Below are 27,325 nucleotides of genomic sequence, written 5' to 3' on the forward strand. Positions count from 1 at the left end.
GACTCTTCGCTGTTGTGAGGAGGGGAGCCTGCTGTTTATTTTGGAATATGTTTTCCCCTCTGATGCACATAAAACTCTCATTAGAGCCTGAAACAACCATAAAAAGGAAATCTGAAAGCAAATCTGGCCTAGTAGTAGTAAATGATATGCTTAGCTGAAAATGATCTCACAAACACTGGAGTGTATATGGTAATATTGGAAGTAAAACTCATCTTCCACAAAAGTAATGTAGAACTTCAGCACCACAACATATAGGTTAGCACCACAAGGTATCAATTGCTACTCATCATATTAAATGTTAAAATGAGGCAAGAAAAATCACAAATAGATATTATAAACAGCTGCACTCAATAATTAATGATATCAATTACTTTGTTTTTAATCTTATGCCTCTCCTGGTATTTTTACCAAAAATATTTTTAGCCTTGTTTTAGTGAGTGTATACTTCATAATTTTATATTTAGAACAGAAGTCTGAGCTAACTTCTCTGTCTTTAAAGGCACACCACTGATCAGAAGGAATCAGTACATGTCTTCAAGGCTAACAGAACAGCAGCTGGGGGGTAGTTCACCTCAGCATAACCTTGAACTCATCAGGAGTTTTCATCAGAATGTATCAGAGCAAATATACTGCCAAAGACATCTGAAATCTTCCACACATTTCAGTACTTTTGTTCTAGCAGCACTTGGTGTCAAGTAATCAATCAGGCAGCACTGACTCTGGCAATCAAAGTAGAGCTTTACTGGTGTTGTCATTACCCAACCCAAGAGACAAAAAAGACGATAGGAATTGGGGTGATTCAAATAGGTAATACAGAAAGGCCTTCAGTAAATAAAATGGAAGGGCAAATCTCATGTGGTAATCAAATATCTGATGAGCTGTAATCCTCTCTGTTCAATGAAAAACATTCAGCTAATGCTTGAGTGCTTGTGGCTGGTTTTATCAGGAGCTGCTCGTATGAAATAGCTTATGCCCAGATCATTTTTGCTGCTGTCAATTACAGTGTGATTACAATAGTTAATCCCTAGCACCATTATGGGATGTTGTGAAAAAAAACAACCCTGCATATCTGTTTTTTCTTAAAAACAAAGCTTTCTGTATCCACAGAAAACAAAATATTCCACAAAATCAAGGTATTTGTAGCAACTTAAAAAGTAACTGATACAATAACATTTATACCCGTTATAATAATTTCAGCTGAACTACAGAATTATAAATTAATTTACAATACCTAGTCCTGTTTGGAAAGTGTGCCATACAACATAGAAGTTGCAAGTTCCAAAGTGCATAGTCATTTATTGTTAGACCTACTGTTACAGGCTCCATGGCTTAACCTGAACTTTTGCTTATGCTCTGCTTCCTACTTGTATTTAAAAAAGTAATAAAACACTGAAAATAGCTAGATGCACCATTTTAACTGTGCTCTTTTTTTTCTCTAGATAAGATTTCTTGTGCAGAAAAAAATGTATGTTTCCCATTAATCTCTGTCATAAACTGGGATGGCTGAGGCGTGCTGACCCACCTGATAGTTGTATCTCACTGAATTTTTTCAATGCAAAGAGGTTGTGTTTCACTCTCAAAACAGCCAAAGTGCTTGACCAATTGAGCACTGTGCAAGTCCAAGCCCCTCCAAAACCAAAAGGAAAACCATTTGTATTGCAGTTTTTAGAGTAGAAGTTAGTAGAATATTAGAAGTGTTCTTCTAAAATGTGGACACATTTTAAGACAATATACTTGTCTCGCTATTATCCTTTCAGATACAGAAGTGTCACTAACTTGAAATGTCTGAAAAGCCACAGATCAGCTGCAGATATTCTCTGAGGGACCAGATAATGGATAGATAGAGGGGGGCTGTTACATTTCATATGCTGTGAAGCCCATTCCCACCACACAGCAATCTTGCTGGAGAAAAGGAATAACTAATGTGAAGAATTCAGACTCTGACCTTTATATCACCAGTGTGATACTTCACATTCTGGTAGCAGACTGTCTCAAACACCCTCAAAAGGACTGAATCAATGATTTAAAGACACATATATATTTACCGCTGGTGACATTATCCTCTGTTGTTCTGCCTGCTCTACTCAGTAATTCATAAATTTCAGAGGTCTAAATGTAGCAGTGCAAGCAAACTAAACACATATCTTTAAAGTGGAGTACACTCTGCCCTATAATATAAAGCCAAAACTCAAGGCTATATCAATGACATAGTAGTTGTGGAATACATTCCATTGCCTCCTTTTTATAATCTGTTTTTCAAGAAAACTACTTGTATAACATTCTAGCTTAAAGTGTAGGTCCTCTTTATAAATGTTCTAGTAAGCACTCATAAGGTGTTCAGGTTTTGGCAGGAAAGGTATGAATAAACAGATTTGCTTTTATTAATCCATACAGATATTTTTGGTAAATTGCATGATATATCTGCTTTAGAAATTTGAAATATTTGTCACAAATTTGTATGAAGTTTTAAAGGTGTTGATGTCTTTGATTTAGAAATCCTCCTAATCTACTTTTACATCTGATATCTCCTTGAAAATTTCACCTGGCTGAGTTTTAGTCAGGGATGTCGCATATAAACTGGCAAACTTAGAGTGTAAAAGGCACTATGGATGTCATTTACTGGCACATGTTGCTTTGTAGCAATGTATTTCTTTACTTGTACTGTAAGTACTGTGTTCAGCTCTGGGGCCTCTAACATAAGAAGGATAGGGAGCTGAGAAATCCTGAGGAGGGCCACAAGGATGATCAGAGGGCTAGAGCACCTGTCCTATGAAGACAGGCTGAGAGAGTTGGGGTTGTTCAGTCTGGAGAAAAGAAGGCACCGGGGAGACCTTATAACAGCCTTCCAGTACCTAAAGAGGCCTACAGGAAACCTGGAGAGGAGCTGTTTGTCAAGGAGTGTAGTGATAGGACAAGGGGAAATGGCTTTATGCTGAAAAGGGTATATTTAGGTTAGATATTGGGTAGAATTTTTTTGCTGTGAGGATAGTGAGACAGTGGCATGGGTTTCCCAGAGAAGCTGTTGCTGCCCCCTCCCTGGAAGTGTTCAAGGCCGGGCTGGATGGGGCTTTGGACAATCTGGTCTAGTGGGGGTGTCTCTGACCATGGCAGTGGGATTGGAACTAGGTGGTCTTTGAGGTTCCTTCCAACCCAAACCGTGATTCTGTATCTTCCTGTACAAGAATAAATACAATGCTGCAAAGGACAACTATACCATAATGACTCTTTTCAGTAACATGGGAAGGTAGAGTTAGGCTGTATTATTATATCGGTATATTTAAAGCAACGTAGCTTTCTATCTAGTTAAAACTTTCAGCATGTGAGTTAACAGCAACTGCATCTTGGCCAGTGTGGCTTATCACTCTCTAATTTTCCTGCCTGTACGCAGACTTCATCGATGATAGCAGCAGCCATGTGCTGAACTCTTGGAACACCATAACTAAATTGATGTTGTGCATGAGGTAGGTAATATCCTGCAGTTTCTCTTGCACATATCTTTTCCTCTGCTTAAAGTCCCATTGACATTGCAGGTGAAAGCGTAGGAGACACCATGGGGAGTGAGGACACTTTGCTGTTTTACACATCACACTCCAATTTTAAAGCACAGCATAAAACAATGACCCTTCTCTTTCTGGATCTGTTATTTTTAAAAGGAAGACATATTCTAACTTTTAACTTGCTTTTGTTACTACCTAATCTTCAGGAAACACTTGCTACGGGTGAAAATTAGTTTCTTTAAGAAATTCTAATCTAAAAGGGCTAATGTGAGTCTTAAATCCCAAAACATTAAAAACCAAATTATACTATGCTTTAAAATCTAATTATACAAAAGCATACAAAAAGAAAACATCAGAGTATTATTACAATATCTCTCTATATATAATATGTGCAAAATTCAATATACAAGCTTCTTGTTACTCATCCGTGTGTTTCCTTTAAAAAAAATGTAAACCTTAACTTATTTAAACCAGTACAAGTAGTTTGATGTTACTCCTGGGAAACAAAGATTGTCAGTACAAGAACCTCCATAGCTTGGAGGACAAGCTGAACATGGGACTCCTACTTTATATGGTGCTTCTCCAATCCAATTTCCCCTGAAAATAAAGAAGGAAAAAGAATGCTTAGTAATTTCACAGAGGAAGAAAAGAAAATAAAATCATTAACCATACTTGCTTTAACTTTAATCAAAGTTAATGCCTTCAGGGATATTATATATATGCTGTTATTGAAAACATACACTAATATATTTTTGTAGGTTATTGACAAACATTGATCTACTGATTCCAAACAGCCAGCAGAAGAATGACCATGTCATCCAAGGCCAGTGGTCCATTCTATATCCTATAGTCTCTGTGGTGAAGTCCAAGTCTTCCTGCTTTTGCCAAGTGATTTTTGACTCTCCAAGCCAGGGACATTGTACTATTTTTACCAGTGGGTTATATTTATGAGAAATTAGCAACAGAAGCATTGGTACAAGCTTTTCCTGGAGCACTTTATTGTCTGGAAGTTATCTTAAAAGCTTTTTTTTGGAAGGTGGAAAAACAAAGCGAAATTTTATTCTTAGGTTGCATTGTGAAGCTCTGAGGCTGAACTTGTGGTTAGAGAAAAGGGACCATGAAAACTACTCACAATAGTAATGTATTAAAAAGAAGGGTATTTGGGCATTTGTTAAGATCTCATAAGTGTTAATGGGAGGAAAGTGAGGGGTCCCATCCGGTAAATAGAGCTGTGTAATGGCGGGGCAGGGGGGAGTGGGGAGGAAGTACAACTCTGGATAGTGATTACGTGAAAAGAGGTTACTGTAGGATCTAAGAGCATCTGAAAAATGTATCCAGACTTTGAGGAGCATATATAAATCCCAGGATTGTTAGAGATTTATATAACACTTGTGATATAGGCAGAGAGTAAGTTAAAATGAGGGTTTAATTTAAATATTATGTCTCAGTGAGCAGAGAATTTTCCTCTAGTTTGCATGTGACGTGGTATAGCAGTGAGTAATACAATTATTTATGAAAGATTTTCTCATCTCCCACCTCCCAGCCAATAATTTTGGATCAAAAGTCCAGGTCTGGGTTGTGCCTTGGAAGAAACTAGGAATCTCTCAAATAATTTGCTCATTCCTAATTCTCTTCCAAATGGGTACAGCAGATTTAGCACTCAGGAAATATATTTAGTCTGATAACAGATATGTAAATCCAGAAAGATTTTGCTGAAAGCTGATTTCTTCTTCATTTTCATTTTCTAGGCAATGTGTGGCTGATTTGTGTGAATCTGTTAAAATAAGGAGGTGCAGGGCCTTTCTAAAATTTATTATTCTCAACTTATTTTTCCTATTGATTTCAGATGCATATACATTTTTCAACATTACAGCATGGCATTGGTGAAAATTATTGGCATTCTAAATCCTAAATCTTTCCCAAAATCTAATCACAATATCTTGACTCAGGGCTGTAATATTCACTCCCTTCTTCAGAAGAGGAGTTTCTGATGTGCTGGTTATGCAGAAGGACACAGCCTTTATTGACTTCTGCATGTGTGCCAAATGACTCTAAATCCAATGTACTTGACTCAGTTAATTCTTGGGAATATAAACCTGAAGCCAGGCAAGACCACTCAATACCCTTTATGTGACTGTGCAAGACATAGATGTGAAATTCCTGATTACACCACCTGTGAATGAAAGATCTACTCAAAATTTCACCCAGAAATTCATAATTCCAGGCTTTCGTTTGCCATTTGAGAAACAGTGCAATTTTTAGACTGAGAAAATAGAAAAATGTCATTAATTCATTGTTAACTGATGCACAAACAATGCATCAGTTTTCAATAATGCCTAATGTATAAAATCTTTTTTTTTGCTATATAAGAACATAAGATGTATTCTAGGAAGATTGCAATTTTTTTAATGAAAAAAAAATATTTGGGTTTCTCTTACAAACTTTGATTTCACCTTGTCCATGTTGTGGAGCTAAAAGTCAGATACAATTTCTGCTGCCTGATTTTTCCTCCTGCACATTCATTTCTTACCACACTTTTCTAGTCTTTATTAAAGACAAAAGGCAAAGAAAACTCCTTGATTTCCAAAGGTTTGTGGGTTTTTTTTCTTCCAAGTCTGTTTTCTTACTAAATCCTATCTTTTCTTAAGTTGCAAAATCTTTAAAAATTCTTTTACTCACGTAACAACTAGAATAATGACATATTCTTGCATATTCTTTACCACAAATGGACCTGTGCCACTGAGAGTTTATGGAAAACATCTTCAATTACTTATACTTAGACTCCTATACAGAACTATGGCTTTGCCTAATATTATGCAGTCAGAGAAACCAGACATTTACACTGTCCATGCTGTGTTTGAAGCACTGATCCAAACCAGACCTCAAATCGAAGCTCTCCCAGACCCACACTATATTGATTCATTCTGCGCCCAGATGTAAGCTTGGGATAATGCCTAGGAAACACTGGGAGAAAATTCGTTTCTTCATTTCAACCCAACACAGGTCTCTGCACAGCTAGGTGATACTGGGCCACCTATGGCTGTCTGACCTTCACTTTGAAGGACCTTAAGGAAGGCAAGATGAGATTTGTAGACACTGAGCTTAGGCAGATGGACTTTGTAGGAAACCTATGCTGTGGATACCCTTATGCATCAAGGTCATAAGCAAAGGTATATTGTGGGCAGCAACGTGTCTTCACAGTAAATCAAGGGCCTGATCTATGGTGGAATTGCTTACCTGAGGAAGTCTAGCTCACTGTAAATATTTGTAACAGAGTGAAGAAATAAGGAACTGAAAGTAAAGTGCAGTCAGCACAAAGAAGGAAGACAGATATACAATAATAACAACAAAAATAACAGAAAACTTTTTTTTTTGTTTTGTTCCATACATATCATGTTCTCTTCCTTGTACCCCAAAGTCATGCATTTTCTGTATGCTCAGATGTAAAGTTAGAATAAAGTAGCAGCCCCCAGAAGAAAGCACAAACAGAGGTCAAGCTGCAGAAAAAAAGAAGTAAGCAGTCCTATGAGAGGACCAAAACATGCATGAAGTATAAAAATAAACAATATTAAAAGAAAACAACTCACTTTGGGGCATAGTTGCATACCAAGTAAACAGCTCGCCGCCAAACAGATCCCCAGACGTTCATATTGTGGCATGTGTGGATTGCGCAGCCTATACGATTGGAAGTGGCCCAAACCATCTGAATAAATATTTATTATTGGTGAAGTCCAAATTGAAAAGAAATATATATATATATATACATTTATTTGAGAGAGAGCTATAAATACATCACAGAAAAGTCTAACTTTGGATGGTAGATTTTGAATAGAAGAATGTAATTTATATAACCTGTGTGTAATGGGTGCACATGGGTCCATAACATCGCATGGGGCACCTGGGGTTGCAATCCTGAGGGTAAGGGAAAGCATAATCCTTCACCTCATCATACCACGGCTTTACCAGCTGGAGAATAGATCGATACCTGGGTTTGTTTAAAAAACAGAGAGAAAACTATGTCATTTTGGATTTAGGTATTTTGTAACTTTCTGATGTAACTGTCTCTGATGCAAATCACCTAAATATACTTTTCTTCACGCATCACTAGGTGCACAGAATTTAGCAATAAAAGCCAAACGTAATATAGTTGGATATTAATTATTGCTAGAAAACTGTGTGACACTGTCTCTAAGATCTGGAATCTTGAAAACTGTTTGAAGGTTGACACATTTTGTAGGGTACCTGCCTACCTTCCAGTTCTCACAGACAGGTTCTGGCCCAAGAATCTCAGTAAGTAAGAAGGTCCATGGTCCCAAATGCATGTAGCAGCCCAAGCCTCTGCAGATTTTGCAAGAGTTTCATCCCAAACCTGACAAAATAAAATATCCTTAGCAGCAGAACAGGTCCAAAAAAAAAAAGTTATTACACTGCAAGAATACAAGAAGCAAGCATCTTAAGTCACAAATATACAATCATCTAACACAGACTATCTGAGAAATCTCGTCCACTGGGAGCTTATGGGGTCCATTTCTCTGAGAAGGGGAAGAGTATCTCCATTCATAGGCTTACCAAGCTGTTGAAAAGAGCTTTAAATTAAAATACCCAGGGGAAGTGGAACATCAATCCTTCCCACTCTGGGGGAAGCTCTGACAGAATTAAAACTGGCCAGTGACATCAAGGGCAACAAGATACATTTCTGTAGTACATCAGCAATAAAAGGAAAACTAGGGAAAGTGTGGGCATTCTCTGGAAGGAAACAGGAGACCTGGTTACCTATGAGCCCCACAACATAAGAAGAACATGGAGCTGTTGGACAGAGTCCAGAGGAGGACCACAAGGATGATCAGAGGGCTGGAGCACCTCTCCTATGAAGACTGGCTGAGAGAGTTTTGGTTGTTCAATCCGGAGAAGAGAAGGCGCCAGGGAGACTTTATAGCAGCTTTCCAGTACCTAAAGGGGCCTACAGGAAACCTCCCTGGCAGTGTTCGAGGCCAGGTTGGATGGGGCTTTGGGCAATCTGGTCTAGTGGGGATGTCCCTGCACATGACAGGGGGAATTGGAACTAGATGGTCTTTGAGATCCCTTCCAACCCAAACCATTCTGTGATTCCAAAATACTAAGACAAGTTCTGTAACCTAAGAAATAAGATCTTGAATTCAGAAAACTGTGGGGCAGCATGTACAGGATCTAGTAGGTTTTGCCTTTACATTGGACAGAATTCCTGCCCACGTCATCAGAGGAAGCCAAGTATTCAGATCTCTCCTTTTTTTTACTGGAAAAGCCCATCTCTGAACAGGCATTCTCCGTTCTGTGCTGATGAGATCCATGTGTGGAGAGAAGTGAAACATTGGATGGGACTCAGATGGAAAGTAACGCGATGTAGAGGCACACAGGGAAGAATAACTCAGCAATAATACATACCCCACAAAACCCCAACATATTTGAAATAGGATATCAGGAGTATCTATAGCCAGAGAGTGTGTGTGTGGCAGTTTTTCATATTTGAGGCCATGAGGTCAAGAAAAGACATTCCACAGAAGCAAAGACTATGTATAGCTTCCAGGTGTGGTATAAGTTTCATCATTTTATTCAGCATGGGAGATGACATTGTTCCCTACCTGACATAAAATGATAACAGCTCTGTAAGGTGAGACAAATTTCTTCTTAAGTTCTCCTCTAATAGTAGGAACATGACAAGTGATCTTAAATACCATCTCCTTTATATGCTTTTCCTTCCCACGTACATGCTTGCTTTGTAAGTCCATTATTTTCTCCACAGCAAACAGACTTGCCTCAGCAATAATGAGGATATCAGCAATAGAATCTACTACACTACAGGAGCTTTAGATAAAGAATACCTCACTGTTACAAGAACACACAAATCCTAGCATATCATAGTGTCTGATTGATACCCAAGTAGGCTGTAGATCCTGGAATTACATGTACATTTTGAATACTCTGAGCAGAGTATTTTGGTGCAGAAGTTTTAGTGAATGGCAGGTAAAAAGGCAGGAACAGAATGTGTTAAAATTGCCTGCCCACCCGATTGTGGTTTTTTAAACTTAAACTGATAAATCTTGAGTAGCTATGAAATAAAGAGTATGTTCTGTGAGGTATGAAATAAGAGGAAAAATCAGAAATAAACTATCAAACAATAAGGTGGCCCACATCACAAATATTTTATGTTCCATGATCTAATACTCTTTTCTAACAATGAATTCGTAGTTTTAATTTTTGCAAACCTGCAGACTGAAAAGACTGACTGCAGATCATGGACTAGGACAGTAATTCATGTCCTGACTCTGGTAGTTTGTGAAGTTTCTCTAAATGAAAAAGACAAAATCTAGTAAATTGTGTAAAATTGCTTTAGCATTGCACCAAGCTTTTGCTAATATGGAGTGGGTGAGGTACCTCCCAGATTAAAGCTGAAGTTCAAGAGAGATCAACTCCTAATGCAAATGATCAAGTAGAAGCACCTTAAGGAAAGTAAGATGGATAGTGCTTAAAGCAGAATAGATTTACTTTGCACCTGTTCATAAAAGGTCCCAGAACAAACTCAAAGCAAATTTCCAGTAAAAGGACAAAACAGAGAAGCGTTAGGAAGAAGCATGCAAAGAAGGAATGGTCTTCAAGCCAGGGAATATTTTGACTTCAGCTCTGAAAAATGAAGGGAGTTTCTCAGAGTTCAAGATAAGTCTGTAATTTGGGAAGAGAAAGCTAAACTGGAGAGCTAGTGTACAAGAGAGAGGACCCAGGACTGCTAAGCACCACCCAAAACCCAGGAAATGCTCCAGGGCCCAAGAGAAAGAAAACTTAGTACAAACATGTGTTCTGCTTTGTGTCTCTGACATTAAGACAATTAGCTGCATGGGGCCAGCTTACAAATAACCTTTTATAGTTTCCACGGCACATCAATGGTCCCAAAAAGAGGGCTTAAAGAGGGGGCAGCAGTAGGTACAAGCATAAAAGTGTGTCTGGGAAGTGTGCCTGAGAGGCCGGGGCCACAGTCAACGCTTGGAGCCTGCCCAGGCCCTGGGGAATGGAGGAGCACACGGATCCAAGCGCGTGGGTCCAAACACAGCTGCCTGGTGTGCATCCATAAGGGGCAGCTCCGCCAGGACTGTGACACCCCATAAACACCCTCCTTTGCTGGGATTAATCATGCTTCTGGCACGACTGCTCCCTGCCAGGAGGCTGAACATGAGGTTTGTGTGCTTGCTCCCAAGTGACCTGGCTGCTGTCCCACAATAATCTAAATGTGTACTGTATTTACACAAATAGCACCGAGCTCCTGATTTCCACCCAGCGTATTTTTGTGTACTAAATTGCCTCACAAAATAGTGTGCTAGGTGTTGGAAAGAAATGTGAAGACTGAGTTAGGTTGTCACTATTATCACTGTCTCTAAACTCCTCACTGGATAGTGACCATTGCCAGTCCACTTTCTTTTCTCCTCAGACTCATCTTCTGGTTCTCAGGAATCATCTATGCCATTTGATTAGTGAAGTTTCAGGGAGTTGTTTCAAACTCAATTAAAATGTTGTGGGTTGGCCAGTTAAGCATTACTGTGATATATAGTGTGCTCTTCATTTCATAATCTATTAATTCTTGACCACTATCTGGGCATATGAAATTTTAGATAAACACAAAAAAAAAGAGAGCGAAAGAGAAATAAAACAACCAGTGAATAAGAAATAAGGGGGAGGGCAGTATATGCAGCATTTTTTAATTTCCTCCATTCCTTCATTTACAAGGCTAGTGAAAATACTTTGCACAGAGTCCCCTACTGCTATGTGAATAACTTGTATTTCACGGGAGAGGGCAAAGTGTTTCACCTCCCTTATTTTATTTTATTTTAATTTTTTTAAATTTTATTTTACTGGAAGAAATGGTCATCTCAGTCCCTCCCACAAAAAAACCCCAAGTAATTAATATAGGCTGAGGCAGAAAAGTTTTTATCTCACGATGACCTAAAACCTGTACTGTCAGATCACCCCCTTCAAAAGAGTCTTCTCATGAGTCCACACTTGGATCAATTTGTATCTCAGTTCAGTCTTCTGTTTTGGAGATGTAAGAAAACAAGGAAAGACATTTAGATTTTTGAACCCATGAGGCTTCATTGTTATACAGAGACAAATAGTACATAAAGAAATACAAAAATATTCTATAAAGAGAAACTGAAGTAACTTGAAAGCCAGAGGGAGAGTTTATGTGTGAGGAGAAATTAAAAAGCTCAAGGTAATTAGCAAAGAGTTTAAAAAAACAGTGTAATTAAACAGTTATAAACGCTGAAATTTTGACCAATCCATTGTTTCTATTAAACATGTTAGAGAAAGCTGCCCAGACACAAAATTGCAAAAGGGCAAAAGGGGAAAGATTTGCATGCTCAGTGGGTCAAGATCTGCGGAGGTGACTCATCCTTAAATGTTAATCATGCTAACTCCCAGTGCCAAACTATCTTCATTCTCTCTCTGGGGATAGCAAATCTTCATTTGTTAAGTCATTAGTAGTTGGGGATACAGTCACCTTCCTTTCTCCCAGTATAAAGATTCCCCCTCAAAACTCCCCATATGACTGATTTTGTTCACTGTGGAAACCCTCCCTACTCCTCAACTGGGTCTAGCTGAGCCACAATAGAGTTAAAGCATCTCACCACACTTCCACTGGCAACTTGAAGTGAACATCCTTTGGCCAATTTGTTTTCCTTTCCTCAGCCAAAGATTAATTTCCTAGAAAGCTGTCTGACTTTGCTCTCTGCATTACTTTCTGCAAAACTACACTTTAATATTACACTTCACTTGAAAATTATCAAGCCGACTGAATACAGGGAACAGGCCAGTGTTTCTACATGGGGAGTTTCAACACCAGAGACCAATTTATGAAGCTTTACAAGGCAGCTCTGGGGTGTTCTCTGCATTCACACAGCACATGCTGGTGGAGAGTTAGGACTAAAATCTTAGCATTAGTAACGTCAACGGGAACTTTGCCAGTGAGAGAAAGAATTTCACCCAAGATGTTTGGTTTTTTTTTTTTTTTTTTCAATCTATAAACAAATAGTAAAATTAATTCCTTTATCCCATGATGTATAATAAGCTATGGAGCATAAAACAGATTCTCTTCAATGTTGAATGAAATTCCCTGAAGCCCAAAAAGCGATCTTCCTTCCCCATGGGAAGCCTTTTAATGTTGTGGGCCATGGTTCCCTCGTACCTCCCCCTTTCAATAGCCATTTCTATAGCTCTCTCTTGGTTGTTCTTACATAAAATATATTATCTAAGGACGGAATGGAAGGAATGGAGTTGCCCTTTTGCTTTTTGTTGGAACATCTTTGTTGGATGTGACCAGGAGGTCCTGGTCACAACTATCCACACAGGTATTAAAATGATGGTAAAGCTGAATAAACATTGCGATGAAGAAATGAAGAGTCATGCCTGCAGTATTGCAATGATCCATCCACATTTGTCAAAAAATAATTGTACATATTCCTCCCTACATTTATAGCTATGTTTTAATTTGAGGAATGATGTACATAACTGGTTGTAACTGGAGTTTGAACTTAGAAACACAGTTCTGCTCATTCTCATTACAGTCAAAATTATACTCCTAATATTAATCATCTAAATGGAGTAGCTTCCTCTTGACACCCTGATCCACGCAAGTCTTAGGGGGCAAACCCTGTTGCAGAACAGAATGTAAAGCTGAAAGCAACAAAGGTACTTCAGACAGCAACCTCACTACTTTATCTGTAAATAGAAAATATTGAATAAGTTTAACAAAACAAATTAAATGGAGCACTCTTAATTTGCATCACAGAATGCTAGGAGTTGGAAGGGACTTTGAGAGAATCACCTAGATTATGTCACAGAGGAATGCATCCAGGTGGGTTTTGAATGTCTCCAGAGAAGGAGACTCTGCAACCATTCTGGGCAGTCTGTTCCAGCCCTCTGCCACCCTTACAGAAAGAGTTCCTCCTTATATTCACATGGAGCTTCCTATGCTCCAGCTTGCACTCCCTGCCCCTTGTCCTATCACTGGCCATCACTGAGAAGAGCCTGGCTCCATCCTCTTGACTCTTGCCCTTTACATATTTGTAAACATTAATAAGGTCACCCATCAGTCTCCTCCAAGCTAAGGAGGCCCAGCTCCCTCAGCCTTTCCTCACAAAGGTGTTCCACTCCCTTAATCATCTTGGTGGCCCTGTGCTGGACTCTTTCAAGGAGTTCTATGTCCTTCTTGAACTGAGAGGCCCAGAACTGGACACAATATTCCACATGTGGTCTCACTCTCTGGATGCTAATCACTTGTTCTTACTACAAACTTTTCTAAAGGAGTGCTATATAACTGCAAACTTACTGGTACTCTGGATACATTTAGCTGTGGTAATTTACTTGAAAAGTAAAAAGTTTCAAAGTCCTAGTTTTAAACACACTACAGCAACATCTATTACCAGAGCCTGAAAATGAAGACTTTACTGAGAACATCTGTGAATGATGGACATATGAAGCCATGGTTAAATTAAACTGACTAAAACAGAGCAGGAATTCAAAGCAGTGTACTCAGGGCAGGAGCCCATCATTGGTGGTAATGAAACATGCAGTTTCGGGATTTTGATTGTATCAAGGAACTGTGTCATTTGGGACATGCCCCTTTATTAAAGCAGGGGGCAGGCCTTCAGTATGAGTGGGTGAAATAGTTAATGTCAGACCCTTCATAAGAACTTTCTGTTTTCATGGAGCACCTCTCAGTTTTGCTGCACAACAGGTTGGAGTCCTTTTAGTCTGGCTTCATAATATTTGAACTGCGTAATTATATAAAGGCTTGGAAACTAAATATTTTTCGAGTGTAAAATTTGATTCAGGACCTCTGGATGTCAGTGAAGCTCATGGCATGACACTGTTTTTTCCATAAATTAACCTGTCTCAGTGAGATGGTCCAAACAGGCACCAACGACATTTCTGCCTGGAACCAGTATTCACAGAATCTGAGAATCACCAGGTTGGAAAAGACCTTTGAGATCATCAAGTCTAACCATACCTCTCCTCTACTAAACCATATCCCTGATTACCTCATCTACCTGTCTTTTAAATACATCCATTTGTGGTGTTCTACCACCTCCCTGGGCAGCCTGTTCCAGTGCATAATAACCCTTTCAGAGAAGAATTTTTTCCTAATGTCTAATCTGAATCTGCCCTGGCACAGCTTGAGTGTATTCTCCCTCTTCCTATCACCTCTTGCTTGAGTGAAAAGACCAACACCCATCTCTCTACAACATCCTTTCAGGTAACTGTAGGTAGTGATAAGGTCCTTCCTCAGCCTCCTCTTCTCCAGGCTAAATTACCCCAGTTCCCTCAGCCACTCATCGTAAGGTTTGCTCTCCAGCCCCTTCACCCGCCTGGCTGCCCTTCTCTGGACACACTCCAGGACCTTAATGTCTTTCTTGTAGTGAAATCAAGGTACATACACAGCCTTTTCCATCATCCACTAAGCAGGTCACCTTGTCATAGAAGGTGATCAGGTTAGTTTGGCAGGACCTGCCTTTCATAAACCCAAGTTGACTGGGCCTGATCACTCAGTTGTCATGCAAGTGCTGCCTGATAGCACTCAAGATGACCTGTTCCATGATCTTCCCCGTCACTGAGATCATACTGACAGGCCTGTAGTTTCCTGGATCTTCCCTCCTACCCTTCTTGTAAATGGGTGCAACATCCGCCAGCCTCCAGTTGAGTGGAAATTCCCCAGTCAGCCAGGACAGCTGGTAGATGATGGATGACTTTGATGAGTGGTGTAACATCAGTTTCTGACGACTCACTACTTCAAAAGTAAAAATAAAGTACATGCAGATAAAATGTTTGTTTCAGCTTTCTTACAGGTAGACAAAGAAGACTGATTCAAGCAGTAGAACGCCGCTGAAGTAAAACAGCTATTAAAACCAGCAACACATTTAGAGCTGAAAAGGTAAATTGAAAACTAATCTTTTAGTTGCCCCCATTAGAGATGCCACACCTGAGAAAGAATTACTGATACTGTCACATGGAATTACATTCCTTTGTAACTTGTTCTTTAGTTCAGGATCTGGAAGAAGAGGAAGTTAAGATCCATTATTCCTGGCAAAAATGGAGTGTGATTAAAAAAAGCTGTTTCTTTATTATGCAATGCGTGATACAAGGATAAGGATTGTTCAGATTGCTTAGCCAAGGATGACTTTTCATAAGAAAGCTGAATTTAATTTTTTTCAGAAACAAAAATTAATGTGCTTTCAGATTAACCAGATACCTTCTTCCCTGAAGTTCAGAAGGCAAATTTCCAGTGACAAAAGAAAGCCAGCCCCTTTTCAGTGGTCTGTGGGGATAGGACAAGGGGCAATGGCTGCAAGTTGGAGCATAGGAAGTTCCGCACCAACATGTGGAAGAACTTTTTCACAGTGAGGGTGACAGAGCCCTGGGACAGGCTGCCCAGGGAGGTGGTGGAGTCTCCATCTCTGGAGATATTCAAGACCCGTCTGGACGCCTATCTGAGTGATATGTCCTAGGGAGCTGCTTTGGCAGGGGGGTTGGACCCGATGATCTCTTGAGGTCCCTTCCAACCCCTACAATTCTATGATTCTATGATTCTATATGGCTTAGTATTGTTATATCTTTATGCATGCCTTGCTGTATGAGAGACTGACACCGCTACTGAAGCAAAGGAACTCTCTTCTTCTCTGGAAGTACTCTGCAATGATTATTAATGGCAACAAGTAGCAAGAATTTATGATCCAAATTCAAAGGGAGCAGAACACACAGTGTTACTCTGTATTAATGCTTTTCCCATTCTTTGCGGATATTTATGTGTAAACCAGAAGTTTTTAGAAGTATTTAACTTTACAACCCTCATTGTCGCAAAGAAAATATAAAAAAAAAAAATGTTAGAAGTAGGAGCACTCTTTCCCTGAGATTGCCAGCAGACAGATTGCTAAGTAGAAGATACGAGCTAACTACTGGGGATTGCATGAAGATAAGGTTTTGACCTAGTAGTCTAGGGCGGCTCCTGATGATTACTTTAAAGCATTCAAGCAATACAGAACCATGCTTCCATTCTTCTTTTGCCATCATAATCCTTAATCCTTCATGGTTTAGTTCGATTGCCAGCAGCAAGGAAGCTCCCCTCACTTGCACAAGAGAACCTCAGCAGAGCATTGCTCTGAATATTAAACACCAGTAGTCACACTCAGTACTTTACTGTTTGGCTTTGTTGTTGGTTTGGGTTTTTTTTTCAATATGACATATCAATTAGGATAATATTCTCCATATTCCTCAGCGCTAAAACAAATACTTTAAGCAAAACATATACATCCCAGTCACTCACTGCCCTCCTGTGTGCCCATTGGACAAGGGCTGCTGCCTGCAATGCCATGAGAGCCGCAGTGTGACGAGCCTCTCAGCTGGATGCCACCGGCTGTATGGCCAGAGTGACAAGCACCAGATACAGATCTGAGCACAGATCCAGAGCAAAGGTGTGAAGCATGCTGTTTTGATCACTCTTCAGCAGCTTCTTTGCACAACTGCAGTTACATGATAAGACTGCGAATGAAAGGTTGAGATATGTAATTTGAATATGGTTGCATAGCAACATCACATTTTGCAGTAATAGTAACTGGAAATTTGGTAGCCAGTTTTGGCACCTTATGTGTCATTAATATAAGTTTACTGTGGAGCCATATTAATGCCTTCAGATTGTTACTTGACACTAAGAAATCAAGCAGCTCCTATGCACTTGAGAAACGTAGCCTGTAGTATCTTCTTTTGGCAGTGATCCATCAAAAAATTAAACTTTCTCCCTCACACTTCTGTTTTTATTTTCTATTAGCCCTCTGCTTCTGCTTGGCTGCCCAGCTGAGCCTCAGAAGCTCTTACTTCCAGAATGGCAGCAAGTGGGAAAGAAGAAAAACCTCAACTCAAGCTATTTCTTTCTGTGAGAAAAATGTCAGGAAGCTGAGGGATGAAATCTGACATCTCCTGCCCATCTGTGCAGCTGCACTCCACAGCTGCTCATGCGAGTCCCAGGGTGGATTAGCAGATGCAGGCTGCTCCCCTCTGACATGCAGTTCCTGTCTTCATGGGTCAGTGAGCCATGCAGCCTTGCACCAGCCACGCTGCTTGCACGTGCAGTGGCCTTTTCTCAGAAATCCCACAGCAGCGTGCAGGGCACACAGGAGTCCCTTGGACACCTTCTCCCCTTCTTGTTTCTATAGTCAAACCTGTAGGATTTTCAGGTTCAGATCCTTTCTGTAGAATCCCCTACCATGACCGCTACCTCAAATCTGGCACAAAGTTTAATAAAACAACCCTAGAGCTCTTCTGCCTGCATGCTTTTTCTGCAGAGTTCCTGAAAGAGCCTCGTCTTTTTGCCTTCACTTTTTTCAATACATACTGTGTGATGAAAACATATGAGCTCATTGGAATTTATAGACAGATTTGGCAAACTTTATGTATTTATTTGGGCTCTGAGATCATTTTGGACTCTAGACTGTCTCTCTCCCTCTCTCTCTAAGAATAGGAATTCTTTTTGCTCTCAACTGCCACCTGTTAGAAATTTTACTGTGCATACTGGAATTGGTGTCTACCACATGTGTGAGTCCTTTCCCAAATGCATTAGGTACTAATTAGAAAGTTTACATAGAAAATCCCCAAAGTCTACCCTCTAGAGAAAAAAAAAATCTGGATGGGAATCACAGTTCTGTACTTCATTCTTTTGCAAATAAATAGAGGGTTAATACATCAAGCTGCTTGTCCAATATTCCACTGCTACTCAAAGTAAAATTGTGCAGTGTTTTATAGTCAATTTACTCCCATATAACCAAACCTCCAAACATCTGATTCACACTTCTGAAGGACTCAGTATTAGAAGGTTTGTCCTATAGTAATCAGGGCATCACCAGACAGATGTCCAAGGAATCTCATTGCCAGAAATTCTTTTCTTATGAAAATTCAAGCCTGTATTTTATACAGAAGTTTATATTTCTGGGTGTCTATTTGGTCCAAATTCAGAGTGCTATTATTTGAAGCTTGACCACTGTTAATAGACAATTTATTTCTTCTAAAGGTTGTCTGCATTTCTTTTCATGTTTGGCACCAGCCTTTTAAACAATAAGAAAGAAAGAAAATGGGTAGGCTGTCAGATTTAATAACAATAAGCTTTCCTGATATTCTATTATTTGTTTAGCTTTTGCTAAAGTTAAATATCAGAACTACATATCTTAAAATATTCAGTGCTTTCCTAACCTACTGCAAGGCATATTTTAGTTGGCAAGAGCTTATCTCAGAAGTGGTAACAAAAAGGACCAAACTTTGTGTAGTTCCATGTCACCCTGACAATTGCTTATAAGTCTGAAGAAGAAGGTGCCTGACCTCTATCATTTTAAACATGATCAGAGAAAATTGTCTTTTCTCAAAACAACAAAATGTGAAGGAAAAAGGTATTTCTTCTGTGGTGTTTTGTTTCTCTTCTGTATGAAAAAACCCCAAATCCACTTTTATACTTTTTCTGTTATTAACCACTGAAGTTTTTCATTAAAAAAAAAAAAGTTCCTAACGTCTTTAAAAGGTTTCAGAGAAAATACTAACTAGCTCTAACTGAAAAATATGGCAGCATGACACTAAAAAAAAGCACATAGCAGCTTCTTTCTGCAGGATGAATAAGAACAATAGTTCTTTATTCTCAGAAGGCTCAATTTAAGATTCTTTCTCTTGAAACAGATTAACAGATATCACTGTACAGACAGAGATGCAAAACCAGTTCATTCTCTGTTGATTTAAAATAAACCTCAAACCGTATCCCAGGACACCTGCAGATGCATTCATTCATTGAGGTGCCTGTGCAGAAGACAGTATTCTGTGTACAAAAAGCAAATAAGAGGTTATCCTGGGGTTTCCATCTTTTCCTGTCTTTAGGATACACATTTCCACAGACCTGGACAGACTATTCTTCTTTTCAGAGTTTCTTTTCAGGTACAGAAAGAAGACTAAAATGTTGAGAGGTTTAAGGTTACTATCATCTCCATTCATGTATGAAACAAAATATTGTGTACTTTGGATCAAAATTCTTGCAAAAAATGCCCTGTCTCTGTTTTTAGCCAAGAAGTTCAAGAGGTGCTACATTTAATAATAAAGGAATGTCTAATTCTGAGGGCTCTGGGCAAGCTGCATTTCTATCTGAGACTTTACTAGGTTGTTTTTTGTTTGCTTAAACTCCTAGAAGGCTTTTTGCTAATACTAAATTTAAATAATGTAAATATTCTTTTCTAAAGCACCATCAAGATGGATGTTTTAAAATTCTCATGCATAAAACATTGGAAAGGAGCTCTAATACCAAAGCAAGTTTAACACAGTCATTCTTCATCACAATATTTATCAACAAAAGCATTTTGGAGGAAGTTCTTCAAAAATGTCAAGGTCCACTCTTAAACAGGACTTCTGTTAGTCACTCTGAACATAGCTGACTGCTTTTGTAATTCTTATAGGTAGCATCCATGTTGATTTGACTTGGTTCAAACACCAGTTGCTGAGGCTGAACTGGGATTCCTAGCCTTTTGCAGATGAAAGTCTGCAGAAAAATGGGCAGCATCCAATGAGTAGCACAGAACTGCATTATTGACAATGGTGCAGTAGGAAATAGGTAAGTGGATAAACTCACCTGTGAGGGAAAAGAGAACTAGATAACTATTGTGCCACAACTAGCAGAAAGTAAGCTTTGTCTTGGAGAAGAGAAGGCTCTGGGGGGACCTTATAGCAGCCTTCTAGTATCTGAAAGGTGCCTATAGTAAAGCTGGGGAGGAGCTGTTATCAAGGGCATGTAGCAGTATGACAAGGGGTAATGGTTTTAAACTAGAAAAGGGGAAATTTCATTTATATGTTAGGAAAAAGTTCTTCAATTTGAGAGTGGTAAATCACTGGAACAGGTTGCTCAGAGACGTAGTGGAAGCCTCATCCCTGGAGATGTTCAAGGTCAGGCTTGATGGGGCTCTGAGTGATCTGATCTAGCGAAGATGTCCCAGGTTACTACAGGGGTGTTGGACTAGATGACCTCAAAGGTCCCTTCCAACCTTACACATTCGATGATTCTGCGAACTACCCTTGCTCTCTTTCTACTTACTGTCAGCTACCTTGTGTTGCCTCTGCTGCAGAAAGCTGAGTGCTGCTTCATCCCAAAGCGGTCATGCAGAGAGAAATTCCTAACTGTAACCATGTAAACTACATTAGTTCATTCTGTTTTCTTCTAATTTTCTGCGAAGAATGATATTCCAGAATTCATTAGCCCACAATTTTCAGATACTCCTGGGGCTCGGTTATGGCACCAGGCAGAGAGGACGTATTCATTTGGCTAAAGAGAAACACAAGTGGTAGGACAGACAAATTGGAACCAGTGACCCCATTTCACCATCACACCCTTTCTCATTTGTTCTCACCTCACTTATGAATTCTCAGTGCAGAGCAAGCTAAAAGCAAACTGGGAAAGGTGAACTACACTGGGGAAACTCCAAGCTCCTTGATATTTCTCCCCTCAGAGGAGCAGAGTGGACTACACTTAGATTTACTTTGTGCTTTAGCATGATGAAAAAAAAGCAGATTAAGATCTCAGTACCCTGACTCATTGTCTGATTACTTATTTCAACCTTCACCATGTATATAGGATTTAAAAAACAGGGCTATTGAATGGAAAAAGTAGGCTGCCAGTAACTTCTAGAGTAAATTCTCCATTGCATTACGGCACTTGTGGCTTTAAACAGGCACAGTTAAAATGATGGGCCTAATCTGCTCTGACATTTAAAGGTCCTGTTCACTGATTTAACAAAAGAGCTGTAAATGGAGTGTAACTGTAATTTGCTCCAATATTCAGAAGTATTGTAAGAGACGCATGTGGAAACTAAGGAAACATTGTATACATCTTAATTATTGCCAAGAGAACTGTCAGTAAATATGTAAAAGGTAATGTTTGAAATTAAAAAGGAGATAAATTCTATTGGGCACTTAAAAATGCATAAAATGATTAATTATCTGAGTTTTAGAGGGAAATATTTAGGTTAGACATTTGGAAATCATTTCTATTCATAAGGTAAAATATTTGCCAAGAGATGTGACTGAGACAGCATCACTATATGTGTTCAGGAATAGACAAGATGAAAACCATATGTATTTAATGCAGAAGGAAGTCCTACAACAGGGCAGGAATAAACTATATGAATTAAGAGATCCTATCCAACTCATTAGACATAAATCTTGAAGGAACTAGTCCTGCAATCCTTACTCACATACATGGATGATTTCAGTGGGACCATGTAGATGAGCCAGGGCAAACAACTCAAGAACAAAATGTCCTCTAAGATTTAGAATAGTTTGTAAGAAACCACACTGACAACAGCAAAAAAATAGGTAAACAAGTTGAGAAGCTTATTTATCAGAAATGCTTTTGAATTAGAGAGAAAACCAAATCAACTCACTTTTTCCATATCCATATGAAAGGCTTTAGGTATTAAATAGGACTTTGTAAGTTGTCTGTAGATCTTTGTGGACAGGATCAAAGACTCCAAATTCACCACCTCAGCAAAGAGGGTTCCCTCCTGGGCCATACAGAGCCCTTTCCCCCCCACGGAGGTGCTCTCATGGCTACAGGAATTTATTTTGGAACACAATTACTTATATTTTAGAACAATAGTTCATTCCCTCAGTCCATTTTATCACAGTCTTTCATGTGGATTTACTAGAATATTAACAGGCTCAGACTGTCCACTGCCTTCCAGCTCCTCTGCCACTGGCTCACAGGAACTATCTTTATGCTATGTTGCCACAAAATAACTCCTGAGTATCCAAACTAACTCATTTCAGGCTAGTCTGGGACTCTTTAACTATTTTGAGTCCTCCAAAGTGACATGTTCACTGAGGGGCAAATATATATTCCCAAATATAAAAGTGCATTTATGCAACCACTGAACAAAAAGAATTGAAAATATATTGAAAGATCTTCTACACATAATATAAGCATGCTCAAGTTTATTTAGAGCATTTTTCTGGACCCAAAAAAGTCTAAAGGCCAGCAGTGTACTACTCTCACACCTTGTCTTTTGGTATGACTCTTTAACAAGTGGTTCTGATCAGGTTAGAGTACTCCTCACTAGAATAGATTTTCCCACTTTGCCTATGGGAATGCTATGGAGGAAAGGTTCAGTGCCCATTAAGGCTCAGTTATATCAGATTTACTGCTTCTGCTTGGTCCATGTGAAAGTGCAAAAGGCAGGTTTTGCATGCATGCAGTGATGTGGTTACAGCAAGGACCACACGGGTTTGTGAAAAACTGACCCAAAGTGGGGATGGCTGTAGAGAAGGTAAAAATAATATATGATTCTCATAGGAACACATATTTAATGAATTCATGTTTTGATAGCCTAAAGATAGTACCAACACATACTAAATAAAACATTTTATGAAACTCAAATTTCAGCTGACAACATATTGCAAATCTTTCCTGGCCTACTAAGTAGCTGAGATGTTCCAGAAAGGTGACACAGGCTTCTCTAGCACAGAATTAGCATTCAGAGAAAAGGATTTTTGCTTGTTCGCTGAATTCCCCTGTGTTTACAGATTTACATACCTTTCACACTAGAGAGCTACAGGCAATTCTACACCTCGGTACTTCTGAATCATGATTTTTATGGAAACGTTCTGCTTTCTCCAGAAAAAGTATGCAAGGAAAGGGGATGATTTTGCCAGGTCATAAGGATGATGTCATCTTTCTTTCTCCAGGTATGGCACCAGTTTTTAGAGTACAACCAAAGACTGGAGAACTACAGTCTTAGCATGAATAGAAATGAAGGATATCATGAGACACATAATTAAAGGAAGAGGTCATTTCTTCTACATCGTAGGCCTGAAAGTTCTTGTTTCACATATGCACTAACTTGCATATGTGATGTGTACTTGCAGAAAAACTCCCGGATGAAGACATCAGCAATACTACAACCAGAACCAAAAGTAGGACTACTTTAAAATCTGACTCATATGATGCTCATATCCCAAGAGAAAGATTTCCCGGAATCTCATTGCCATAAGACACACCTGTTTCTTTTTCTAGGTATTGATAACAGAACAGTGCCTCCCATCTTGGTTTCGACTTCCCAGCTGTCCACTTTCTTTGGGGACTGTGTACAACAACAGGCCAGAATAGCACTCCACCTCTCTCAAAGAGATTAACTCCCCCAGCTCTACTACTGCAGTGTTCATCTGAATCTCCACTGCCTAACAAGTGTGCATTCAAAGTCATTCTTCAAGACCTCTCATCTGAAGTCCTACAGCACACACACATGCAAGACAGTAGGGGTGGACAGAAGAATGCCCACAGTGTCCCTCAACGCACTGAAAATGTGAGAAGCAGATTGCATCAGGGGAAGGAGCAGAACGTATCAAGGGAAAAAAGCATTAAAAGGGTTTGGGTGTGGAGAATTGGAATCAGAAGAATCAACCCATACTGCTAATCCTTAAATTCTTGCCAGTGGAAGAGCAACAGTATGGAAGTGATAATGTGATACAGCCATTCATGAGAAGAACAGAGTTAGGAAAAAAAGAACAAAGCACAATTTAATATGACTATGGACAGAGAAAGATGAAAAAACATCTTCTTTCCTTGAGCCTCCAAACTGCTTAGACCTTCCCTACTTCAACACACTTATAAAACACTTCCACAATCTGCTGCATTTGTAATTCCAGCTCTCTGGCATGTAACATCCTTTTTTTTCATTGTTAGGGGAAATGGCAAAGGCCACTTTCATGATTACCGATGCACATTTCCACAGTGTTCATGACAGGAATGTACACTCTGTAACATTTTTCCAGCACAGTGTACATTGTGTGCTGGTGATGATGATGCATTTGCTGTTTTATTTATGAAAATTATATTGAGTGGCACGACATCGCTTATGCATAGCAGTAGCAATCTTATGTCCCCACAAGACAGAACAGATGCTGTGCCATACACTGAAATTATATACAGAGACCAAAAAGCAAGTTTAAATGGGTATTACTGACATAAGGGGTCCCAATATTGGTATGGCTTACACCACCTTGTCATCTACAAGCCCTTCCTTACCAAAGCCTTTCTGGAGTCACAGAAATAAAAAGATGATGATAAATTAATAAATTATGGGGAGATGGTTTAGTGTTTGTGGTGGTGTAGGGCTGATAGTTGGACTTGATGATCTTGAAAGTCTTTCCAACCTTGATGAGTGTGACTCTACAATGACGTGGCTACAAACCAGAAGCAGAGCATGCTAGGTATGATGTTGCTCACTGGGCATTTTTTTGCTCTGTAAACTGGCATGGGACACACACAAGTTGACTAAATTCTGAAAGAGAATTGGGCCCAAGGGGTTGGCTACCACTTTGGGGATCTAAGTTCTGGTTATTAACTATGCAGCTTGAGGTGCTGCTCTGAATTCTGCAGCATGAAGGCACAAAGTACTTTCAGACTGGGAAACCAAATGTAAAAGAAAGCCTTAGAACTTGCCCTTGAGACTACCGATGGAGCTGATGCTGACAGGAACACAGGCACATCCTCCTGGTTGGTATGGTAGAAGCAATAGTAAGAAGGGAAAGGAAAAGACTTGCATGTAAGCTGTAAGGAGCGTGGCTTCAGTCTGGATTTTGTATCAAACCTTGCATGGTACTATTACAAAGCAAAGCTGCAGCAGAATACCCAGCAATATAAGTAAAAACTTGGCACTTCACGCATAGAAGTGCATGAAAATAGATTTAAGCAAGGAAGATTTCTTTCTCTTTTGAAGTTGGAGGTTTGGAGGTTTTTTGTTGTTTGGTTTTGTTTTGTTTTGTTTTTTTCTGAACAGGCTAAGAACACTGCACTTACAAAACTTACATGGGAATATGACAGAGTGCTGGCTTGACTTAAGCAAACTGCAGGAGCACATTTCTAAAACACACAAGCCAAGGAAGGGCATGGTAGGCTGCCATTCCCTCAGACATTACAACAAAGTTTATTTATGCAGAATCAAAGGAAACGTCAGTGGAGAGCACAGCAATGAAAATGATGACTGAGCTTGACTTGTGACTTCTCTGTTTTTTCTTTGACCTTTCCACTTAACCAAACTCAAAACTCAGCCTATGGTATGGCAACAAATCTTCATCCTGCTACATTTTGAGTGTACTCAGCATTTTGAGGTGCTGATGGGATGTGCTAAGTGGATTATATGATCAAATCCAGATTTAGGTACCATCTGTGATAGAAAGATGTCCAAATTCTTAGTCATTAGCTGCTAAAAGGAGGAGTTGTTATTACTATTATCCCCTTTTTATGTCAAGCTGATGGTGTCCTGTTTCTCAAACTTATTAACTGTCTGTTGTCACATGAGAAACTCTGTGACTTTAAGCAGATTTTACAGTGCTTTCACAACTTGTCTGTGCTTTCAAAACAGTGTGAATACCTTACTTAGAAGGTAAAAAAAAATTTGCTTGGCCAACCTATGTTTAACATTAGAGGTCTACAGTATTCATGCATTCAAAGTTGGAACACAAAATAGCAAACACGCTGCTTTAGCTAGTAGTGCCAAGTATGAAATCACAGTGAATGAATAACTTCTATCATACCTGCAGGAACAGATAATTCACATAATGAGTATTTGCCAATAAGGGTGGAAAGGTGTCTGCCACAAACATAATATTTTGAGCACACTGAAATCCTACATACTGGAGGAACATTTAAAAGCAGCATTGTACTTGATAGAAACAAATAAAAGTATTAGGTGCACACAAACAATATGCAGTAAGTAAAACACATGAGCGTGAGACAAACAGTACATTAGATGAATTACTTTGCAAACACAGTTTTACCATACTGTCTCTGGGAGTACTATGTGTGAAAGAAATTAAAAATGTTCACTGGCTACCTTTTTGCATCCATTAGGGCAATGACTTTCAGCATACTCCACAAAAGCCAAGGGGCTACTAATGGTTAGCACTTGAAACACATTCAACCACAGACTGTGATCCCACAACATTCTTCAGGCCAACAAACAGTTAACTCACAACTTCATTTACTTGCATCCCAGAAGCTCCATTGGGACTACTTATGGAAATGAAATTTAAACAGGGAAAGTAGGAGGTTCAGAGTTCAGTATTTAGCTTTTGTTTGCTTAAGTTAATGAAACTTAAAAGCTGCAAGGAAAGAATATTTTAGTAAGCAGTAATAGTTAAAAAATAATTTATCTACTTAAGTAAATAGTCACAATTTGTTTAGGAAAATGAAATCACAGATTTACAGTTTGTTTTACTCTGAAATAAACAAAGTTCACTTACCATATATTCCATGTTGGAAGCAGGTGGGAAGACTTTGCCTCTGACTTGATTATGATAATCAAGAATGGCAATCATGTCATTCTGTGAAATGTAGCGCTTCCGCCTGGCTTTGGGAATTTTTGCAGAGTCCAGATGAGCTGCCAAAGCTGTCTCAATGTCAGTGAAATTATTGTTTGACAGGAGTAGGTCAGTGGAGTTGGGTAACACTAATGCACTTGTTTCACAGAGAATGGAAAATAAGAAAGCACAATTGATTGCAGTGATTACTGTCATTTTGGGGCCAGAGGAGACAGATAGGCCACAGAGGTACTCTGCTTTAAGTCAGGGCAGTAGAAAACAGATCTGTAGAAGAGAAGATGTCAAAGATGTGATTCTGTACATCTGGGTAGCAAGACAAAATGAATTGGCAGGCTGTGATCAGAAAGATTATTCTGTCAGCTCAATCATGAAAACAACTCAGTCAGAACACGTGTTACTAAGCAATCTCCAATAACCAT

At 39.2% G+C, this 27,325-nt stretch overlaps 1 protein-coding gene across 1 annotated transcript; it reads right to left on the bottom strand.

The window, feature by feature from the left end:
• Window positions 1–3,958: 3,958 nt before the first annotated feature.
• PI15 (peptidase inhibitor 15) lies at window positions 3,959–27,101 on the bottom strand (the record flags this gene model as incomplete). The annotated part of the gene is made up of 5 exons (XM_084260884.1): window positions 3,959–4,094; window positions 7,085–7,200; window positions 7,350–7,482; window positions 7,748–7,866; window positions 26,829–27,101. 5 exons carry the CDS (start codon window positions 27,099–27,101, stop codon window positions 3,959–3,961), a joined length of 777 nt encoding a protein of 258 aa, XP_084117010.1.
• Between the last annotated feature and the right edge of the window lie 224 nt (window positions 27,102–27,325).

Source organism: Gallinula chloropus, assembly GCF_964237585.1.
Source record: "Gallinula chloropus genome assembly, chromosome: 2".
Classification (NCBI taxonomy): domain Eukaryota; kingdom Metazoa; phylum Chordata; class Aves; order Gruiformes; family Rallidae; genus Gallinula; species Gallinula chloropus.